General features: G+C 31.8%; 1 protein-coding gene across 1 annotated transcript; it reads right to left on the bottom strand.

Moving 5' to 3' along the window:
• Positions 1-5,375: 5,375 nt before the first annotated feature.
• On the bottom strand, positions 5,376-9,456 carry LOC107013933 (protein HEADING DATE 3A-like). Its single transcript, XM_015213810.2, has 4 exons — positions 9,126-9,456; positions 8,966-9,027; positions 6,779-6,819; positions 5,376-5,703 (listed from the first exon to the last, which is right to left on the bottom strand). The coding sequence occupies exons 1-4, from the start codon at positions 9,321-9,323 to the stop codon at positions 5,471-5,473; spliced, it is 534 nt and encodes a 177-aa protein (XP_015069296.1). The 5' UTR covers positions 9,324-9,456; the 3' UTR covers positions 5,376-5,470.
• Between the last annotated feature and the right edge of the window lie 582 nt (positions 9,457-10,038).

Genomic DNA, 10,038 nt, shown 5'->3' with positions numbered 1-10,038 from the left:
TCCTTGAATTCAAGATCAAGATCATCAAGTTCAAGTCCATATCAAGTTTATAAAATCCACAAAATCAAGTTCAGGTTCATCGAAGATTCAAGAACAATCTCCAAAGCCCTCGAATCCAAGATTAAGTTCAAGAACAAAATCAAGATCAAGTCAGAACAAATTCAAGATCAAACTCAAGAATCCTTGAATTATATATGAAAAGATAAATTAGAGGAGTAATAGAGATTGTGACACTCATACGTGTATTGGCGCATGCTATGTGATTGACTTATTTTACTATGTGTTTCTTGATGCATGTGTGGTCTTAGTCTAGGATATACTAGTGTTGCCTTTGACTTGTGAACCTTGTGACTTTGGTATATCTCTGATGTCATTCGGGCGGACTAGGTCCTTGTATACTAGAATAACATAGTGGGTTCTGATAGTATGAGTACTAATTAGTTTAGGTATTTGTGCAACTTGTTGGCCGTTATGTCTTCTCTCCCTACTTCTGCGACTCTAATGTGTTACCAGAGATTATGTACTTTCTTGGGATCGGAGTACTTCAGACTTCGAGGTTTTTTTTGTGATATTTTAGAGTGGAGGTCGATCCACAGTGGCTTGGAGCCTACTTGAGATCCTCTTCGGAGTCGATAGGCCCCTCAGTCGCCCTTGCTAGTTGGGCGGCTAACGCCTTTGGGAGTGAACTTTACGAAGTTGACACGCCCCTAGGCACTCTTTCTAGATGGGAGGATTACGCCCAAGGAGCCTGGGCAGCCTGGGTTCATTGTCACTCTTGCTAGGTGGGCTAGGAGTTGATTGATTCTTCGTTACTTGGGTAGGGAGCCTGTGTGATGTTCTTGGATTAGAATTTGTGTTAGTCTTCTTTTTGTAGACTTGGACATTTTGTGTACTTGTCAGACTTATAAGGCTTCGTTTGATTTTTATGTAAATTTGTGCACGAGTGTACCTTCTGGGCTATGGGGTCCAATAAGGTTTAATTTAGTTGTACTTAGATTTACTTGTTGTATGCTCGTGAGATTTTTTTTCCCCGCATTTTGACCTTTATTTGTGTATAGATTCTATCTTATCATATTGTTTTTATCTTTCCTGCTCAGGCATCTTTTGATGCCTACTGAGTACCTTGTTTTAGTATTATGCTATACTCTCCATCTTTTTCGTGATGTAGGTCCTGGTACCAGCTACCAACAGTGATCGTTCGTGCCATCTCTTGCAGCTTGTAGACACCGTAGATAGGGGTGGGAACTTTGTTAAAGTACTTCAGAAAATTTTTGATCTATTGCATGTTGTTGATGCTGAGAGGGTAGAACTAGTTGCATACCAACTAAAAGGTATCGCTAGAGCCTGGTTTGATCAATGAAAACGAATAGGGCTGAGAATGTGAAGTTCTCCTGTGGCTGTTTTGCATAGTAAAATGGGTAGATTCTGTTTTTAGATACCTCTGAGTTTATAGCTAAAATGCTTTGCTGATCCAGGACTAAATCTGCTATCCTTGTGGAATATTGCTACATGACATTATTGGTGTCAAAGACTGTTGGGTTTTATTTGCCCTAAATTTCTTACCATAAATAGGTTTTCCTTGTAGGAAAAGGTTTTAGATTGACTAATCTTTTTCTTGTAGGAAAAGGTTTAGGACTCTATAAATAGAGGCATTGTCCTTCTAACTTAATCAGCATTCACAATGTAGTCTTAAGGGTTTTGAGAGTTTTGGTTAGAGGGAGAATTTGTGGGTCACAAGCTTGATACGTTATCACTTGTGTGAACCTCCCATGTATTCCGAGTGAATTGGTTGAGGTTGTTCCCCTCTGTATTTTGTACTCTCATATTTATAGTGGATTGCTCATCTCCTTTGTGGACGTAGGTCGATTGACCGAACCACGTTAACTCTTTGTGTCTTTTGGTATATTTCTCGTTGTCTTCTTACTCGTGGTCTTTCGAGGTTTGCTTTGCTAGCTTCCGCATTTACACCCGCTTATTTCCGATCCTAACAAAGTGGTATCAGAGCATTGGTTATTGTTGATTGTCGTTTTGAATGATGGAGGCAAATATGAGCAAAATGGTGTGTTTAAATGGTAGTAACTATCATATTTGGAAAGGCAAGATGAAAGATCTTCTATTTGTCAAGAAGATGCATTTACCTGTGTTTGCTTCTAATAAGCCTCAGTCTTTGAATGATGAAGAATGGGAATTTGAGCATCTGCAGGTTTGTGGCTATATTAGACAATGGGTTGAAGATAATGTTAGAAATCATATTGTGAATGAGACACATGCCAAAAGTTTGTGGGACAAGCTTGAGACACTTTATGCTTCGAAGACTTGCAACAACAAGTTGTTCCTATTGAAACAATTAATGAATATCAGGTATAAAGAGGGCACTCCTATTTCTGATCATATTAATGATTTTCAGGGTGTTCTTGACCAGCTGTCCGGAATGGGTGTAAAGTTTGATGATGAGATACAGGGACTTTGGCTTCTTAATACTCTGCCAGACTCTTGGGAAACTCTTCGAGTTTCTTTGACTAATTCTGCTCCCAGTGGTGTTGTAACCATGGAATATACTAAGAGTGGTGTCTTGAATGAAGAAATGAGAAGAAGATCTCAAGCCTCATCTTCTTCAGCTTCACACTCCGATGTTTTGGTTACTGAAGATAGGGGGAGAAACAAGTCCAGAGGTCAGAATGATAGAGGTAAAAGTAGAAGCAAGTCAAAGTCTAAATACAAGAATATTACATGTGACTATTGCCACAAGAATAGGCATATCATGAAATATTGTTACAAGCACAAGAGAGATATGAAACAACAAAAGAGAGAAGGCGATAATGAAAATCGTGTTGCTGTTGTTGCTAATGATGATCTTCTTGTTTCTTGTGATGCAAATGCCATTAATCTTGTTCGTGATGAGTCTAGCTGGTTTGTGGATTCTGGTGCTACTTCTCATGTCACGCCAAAGAAGGAATTATTTTCTTCTTATACTCCAGGTAATTTTGGAACGTTGAAAATGGGCAATAATCATGAAGTTGAAGTTATTGGCATTGGGACAGTTTGTTTGGAAAGTAACAATGGTTCCAAACTAGTTCTCAATAATGTCAAGCATGCTCCAGATGTTCGCTTGAATTTGATTTCTGTGGGATATCTTGATGATGAGGGTTATGGATCTTTTTCCCTTCCTATGTGGATAAATAAAAGCCCAATTTGGACCAACCCATTTTTGCCCATAGGCCCTTTCTTATGAGGCAAATATAAGCCTATTTAGGTCTTATTTTCAGACATACAAAGAGTTTTTCAGCAGCCAAAAAGAGAGAAAGAGAGCAGTTTTTCGCAGTCAAAAATTCAGCCCTAACAGCCAACTTCAAATTGCGATTCCCGCTTCGTTTCTTGTCCGATTGAGCTGATTTTTGGACAGCATATTATATTCATCTCAATCTTTGATTAGGAACTGACAGAGTTGGATTTGGTGGCCTGCAGCTTCAGTTTTGCTGTCGTGAACAGTAGCTGCGAAATTGGTGATTTTGCTCCTTTAATTTACTCTAGATTTGGTGCAATCTTATTTTGTTGTTGCTCGTTGTTTGGAACTTGTTTTTGTGGCCAATTTTGGAGAACAATATTGTAACTCTTGGTGATTATAGTGGAGCTTTTGGTCCCTTGTTTTTTACTCTTCACATCGAAGGGTTTTCCACGTAAATCTTGGTGTCTTGTGTGATTGGTTTATTATTGTCTTGTTATATTTGTTTGGTTGAATTACTTGCTGCCTTACTATCATATTGCTTGTGGTTGTTTGTCTTCTCTTGGTTCAAATCGAGAAGGGAAAGTATAGATTTGGGTATTCTTCCGCTGTTATCCTGTCAGGCATTCTTTGTTAGTGCCTTGTCTTTCCCAACAAAGTGGTCTTCTCCTTCTGTACTTATATAACTAGTCTTTTGCCCTTGAGATGACTTGTTATGGTCCACTTTTATCACTTGTATTTATTTTTACTAGATAGTTTTTTACTCGTGACTTTCAGGTTTTTGGAGGATTTCTATTTTATATATATATATAGTTTTGGTTTGATCTTGTTTTTGTCTTCTTCTTCTGTTAGTATTATTTTCTGTTTAGTTCTTGTACTAATTATTTGTTGTTCTAGATATACGGGTTAATTTATCCTTTGATGAATTATAATAGAAGTTATCATGACTCGAGGAATCGAATCGCGAAAGTTATGCATATCTTGTAGGTAGTTTGCTTGATGGATGGAGACACATTTTATTAGGAGCTCCTAGCAACCGTATTTATAGAGAAGTTCCTAGAGTTAAAGTTTTCTTTTACTTTCAAGTCTATCTATATACACGTCTGTTAACTCCATAAATTACATCCTTTTGTAATGGATAAGTTAGAAGATTCTTAGGGTTCCTTTATATAAATTAGACTATAGTTTTAATCAGATTTTATTATTTTAATTTTATATTATCTACTTTTCCATTTTTATTTGTTATTTGCGTTTTTCGAAATTAATTAAACTAATTTTTAAAGTTGAATTAGTTATTATTAATTTGATATTTTTAAAAAAAAACAGATATACAAAAACTCTATGAAAAGTACTATAACTTGTAATTTTTTACTTATCAATATGATGAATATATACATATTAAAATGTTAATTAAAATTTTTATAATAATAGAAATCATGACAATTAAAGATAGACGAAGCAAATTTTTCATGATGGAATGTAAATGTAATTATGTACGTCATTTGAACGAAGGTAAGTTTGTACATTAATATCCACTGTTAAGGCTTTGTGGAAAAGGAAGTTGGATGACGACTGTTGTATTTCCAAAGCAAACTCAACTGGTTTGGTGACAAAGAGGCGGCCCTTTTACTGCCCTACAAGTACTTCCACTCAAGATTCCTTATTGGAACTTGTTTTATGCTAAATAATACTACTTAAAAGTCAAGGAAGTTCATATCTTAGAAATTTATAAAAGTAACAAGAAAATATACTGTTTTATAGAGGAATAACAGAAACTAGGTACAAACTTCTTTCATTCAATACTTTTAATTGTGTTAATTTTCTTTCTTTTTAAAAGCTAAATTAAAAAAAAATTAATTAACATGTTATATAATTTACTTCCTTTTAAATTAATTATATTTAATAATAATTTAAACTTTTAAAATAGTCATACAAATATGTACAACTTATTGTAAATCACAAAATTCAAAAGTCAGTCTTTATTTCTTTCTTGAAACTTGGTATCAAGTCACTAATTCAAATAAATTGAGACGAAAGATAATAGCAATAGTAGTGTATAGTAGTGTGGAAGACAATATAGTAAAGAAGTAAAAGAGTAGATTAAAAAAGATATATATAGATACTACTAAAGTTGTAAGAAAAGTAGTAGTGATAGTAGATATTGGTGGTTATTATTAGCTAAAAATATAAAAAGGGGGAGGGATGCATTGTTTTTTTTTTTTTTTTTTTTGTAGTAGATGGAGTTGATCAATCAGCAGATCTTCTACGTCCACCACTGCCACTCTCTCTTTGACAATTAAAATAGACAGCAGCAACAGGTAAACCAAGATTATAAAGTTCTGCAAAATCTCTTGTGTTGAAATTCTGACGCCATCCTGGAGCATACACTGTTTGTCGACCTAATTGTCTGAATAATACAAATACAAATCGATGTATTCCCATTGATGGTCTTGGACTTTCATAGCTCACTATTTCTTGCCCTACATATTAAAAGAACATAAACAACCAAACTTTCATGCACTAGCTAGCTACTTATGTTTTTATCAAGTTTCCATGCATTTCAAATGACTACTTCTTATGTACATATCCAATATTTTCAACAAGATACTCCCTCCAATTTCAAAAACAAAATTATCACATCTACTTCTGACTTGACACCAAATTTTTAAGTTAAGAAATAAAACTTTTGAATTTCGTGTCATAATTAAATTAAAGTTATGTCAAATTTATTCACCAATAAATGTTTTTTTATCTATCTTGTGATCTTAAACCAAGGAAACAAAGGATTAGAGAGAGTATATACATTTGAAAAGGTATACAAATATACAATAACTATTATGGTGTTTTACCACAATATCTATGTTAATTTGGAGGATAAGAAATTAATGAAGAGCATGAAACAAATATCTTTCTTAATATGTTAAAAAAAATCATAAATAAAAATGGAAGAAAAGTGAATGGGGAAATACTTATGGCAGAGCGCAAATCTCCTAAACCTGTTTGGTTAGCCAAAAATGTTTTTTTTTCTTTTTTCATAAAAAAATTATTTGAAAAAAACTAAGTATTTAACTAAACTTTTGAGAGAAAAATCAAGAGAAACACAAGTGTGTTTTTGAGAGGAAAAAAAAAGGAACACTTTTTAAAATAAACTTATTGTAAAAATTTAGCCAAATAGGTAATGATCTTTTAATGTTATGTATACAAATTTTAGAGTGTAGTGCTTAAGAACTTTTGGAGTAGTGTGGGACATAATTAAAGGATATCAATTGTTTAGAATATTTAATCACGTTAATTGAGAATAGATTTCATTCCCTTTCCTAGGTTTTAAAAGTTTAGGACCAACATGATTTAACGCAACATTGCCCGCTCAGTATAAATTCCTTTGTCATTACTCCGTTAGTTTCATATTATTCGTCTATGTTATTATAAACATATATTTTTAAATGCGATAATGATTTTTTTTTTATTCTACCTTTAAAATTAGTTTTTTTTTTTAAAAAAAATGTAAACATGGGAAGACAACAAACAAACAATTAACAAAAAGAGGATTCTCACCAAAACTTGAACCTGTGGTAGCTGGAATATCAGTGACCAACCTGCCGACGATTCATTAATAAAAAAATGATGATTAGTCATATATATAACAAGAAGAAATAGACAAGGAAAAAAAACCCTTAATTTTTAATTCATCCTACTTGGTATAAATATTTTTTTCACTTTATTTGCAAATTTTGAAATTAAAGATAAAATTGTATTTGGTTATATCTTTTAGGAAAAATAGTTCGAAATATATCTTTGATCGAAATTGCTATAACAATCTCTAACTTTGAGCAGGACCTACTATCTCCTATACTATTTAATAGTATATTTTACAGGTATACATGTGTCCACGTGAACAAGTTACTATATATAATAATGTAATATTTATGATATTTATGTTGACATATATATACATTTAAAATACACTATAAATAGCGCAAGGGAAATAAAAGGTCCTTCCCAAGATTTGAAATTGTTACCACAATTGTGATCAAAGTTTGAATATATTTCAAATCATTTTTCTATGTTTAACAAATAATATTTAATTGCTTAAATATACTTTTTCTAACGAGTATAATCCATGAAATGTGAACTAAATGTCTAAATATTGATTTTTGTTTAAAAATATATGTGTGATAGCCAAATAGATCCTGTTTATACCAACTCTGAATTCCAAAAGAAAGGAATATCAAAAATAAAATCTTGTACAGGAGGAATTCAAAGAATAAAAATAGACAAAACTTTAGTGGTAAAGGTGACAAAAACAAATAATCTCTTCATTCAATGGCATTCACTCACTTACTCACCACCTACTAAGATGTTAACTTTACAAGACAAGAAAGATGTTGTCATTTAGCACGCACCTTAACAAACCATAAGAGTTAAACTACTACTTTCCCCTCTGTTTCTATTTATATGTCACTGATTTAGATTTTATATCTTTTAAAAAACTAGCTAAGTTTATTATTATATTTTTAATTGGTGTTTTCTTAAAGTCAACTTTTAAATAAGAGATAAATTAATTTATTTTGATTAATTAAATTGAATTAATTATTTAGTAATCATAAGTCAAATTTTGATTTTGTAAAATGATAAATATTAAAAAAACATCTATTTTTAATAAAAACGACATATAAATAAAAACGAAATGAGTACTAATTAGATATTGATGTTGAGTGATATTTCTATAAGAGATAATTCAACAATTTTCTTGATATTTAAGCAAAATGAGTAAACATTTAGGTCATAAAATAATTTAATGACTTGGTGAAATGAGGATTGATAAATATTCATTTGTTCGCTTTTTTTAATTGTTCTTAATTACTTATTCATCTTGAGAAATTAAGGAAGGACAACTTTTTTATACCCTCAATTGATTATTTTGAAAAATGTAGAACTTTCTGGAAATCTTAAATTTTTTAATGTATCTACTTTATAAGTAAAAAGAATAAATGGTAAATTTATTATGTTAATAGATATATGAACAATTAATTATGTCCGAAATTATAATATGGATTGTTCATGACTGTGGCACACATGAAGGGAATAATCCGTACTAGCTATAAAGAGGTGAGAAGTGATTCTATTGGTGCACTATTTTCTGTACCCTTTTTTTCCAAAAGTTTTTATTGGGAATTATAAGACGGTCAGCGTACCAGAATCTCACCCATTTTAGATGGATATGACTAGGCCTAAATTTTTATTTTTATTTAATTTCTTACAGAATAAAATCTATCCATCAACGAATCAAATATGAATATTATAAAATAAATATCATTCTTAAAAAGTAGATATTTTGATGGATGCAACAAAATTTAAAAATATTCATTTATATGAATGAGCTTAAACGTATTTTGACTTTTACCTTATGTCTCGGTTTGACTATTTTTAAAGTCATGAATAATATAAATATTCATTGACCAATATAGTACAGAATATTGACAGAGTAAATATTTTATTCATTTTTATTTTAGTAGTTTGTTTTTAAGTTCAAGAATATATCTTCACATTTATATATTTCTACCATTTGCATTACAATTAAATCCCTCACATGTAAAAATCTCCTCTTCGTTTCTCCTTTCCAATTTTTAAAAATAAAATAAAAGGATATATAATTACTAAAGAATATAATTATTATGGGAAAGTGAAAAGGTCAAAAAAGAAAGAGATTAAAAAGAAGAGAGAATAAGGAAAAATACGGACCAGTGAAGGTATTCTCTCAGATTTGGATCACTCGGACTTGGAGCATCAGGGTCCACCATAACCTTTACAAAAAGACAAAAATACTTTTTACTTTGCTTATGAAAATCATAGAAATAATAACTTAATTATATTCCCAAACAAAAAATATAAGAAATATTACCAAAGTGAAAAAGGTACGTAGGTCATCTCCTCCAACTTCAACCCTTGGCTGGTTAATAACTTGGGAAGGCCTAAGCTCACATCCATTATTAACTTCTCTATCTCTATATATAACTCTTAGGCCAATAGTTCTTGTGAAAGGGTCCAATACATCCCCTACCACACGACCAACAACAAGAGGATCGCGTTCTCTAGGCATGACGATGGTTGACGATAAACAAAATAAAAACTAGCTATGGCTAACTTTTGTGTATTTGTGTGCTAAAACACAACACAAGAGTACTCCTAGCTAGCTAGTTTCTTATCGGGCTATGCATATTTTTACAAGTGTAGAGGTAGAATGTGTGTATATATACACATGCTAGCACCTTTTGCTGTCATATCCTCCTAAAGAATCTAGTACGTGCCTTTTTTAATTACTTCTCTTTTCCCACCTTACAACCATAGGTTTTCTAGGAATTCTTCTAATCGAATCATGTCATATTTGAAGATTAGTTTTCATTTTATTTTTTGACAAAGGAAAAGCCAAAGGGTAGCGGCTGCGGATTAGAAATTCTTTTTTTTTTTGTGGAAATTACTTCTACATAGCAATTTGTGTTAAAATATTTTTCATGATTTTACACAAATTTCATTATGTTATGAATGAACGGACTCTTTTTCAAATTACAAAAATTTCTTAAATTTGGTGAAATTCGAATAAACCCCAAAACGTCTCAATATCATCGTGTCTTGATTTTGGATACATCTCTCAACGTTCTGCATCGCGTAAAGTAATGTATGTTCGACCGATACATCACGTAAAGTAACAATATCCCGATACATCGCATACGTTCAGATTACAACGCGTAAAGTGATGTATACAACTATATATCGCATAAAGTGATGTATCTGAACGATATATAGTATAAAGTGAT

Source organism: Solanum pennellii, chromosome 3 (assembly GCF_001406875.1).
Source record: "Solanum pennellii chromosome 3, SPENNV200".
NCBI classification, from domain to species: Eukaryota; Viridiplantae; Streptophyta; class Magnoliopsida; order Solanales; family Solanaceae; genus Solanum; species Solanum pennellii.
This window is presented reverse-complemented; position numbering and strand designations above follow the sequence as displayed.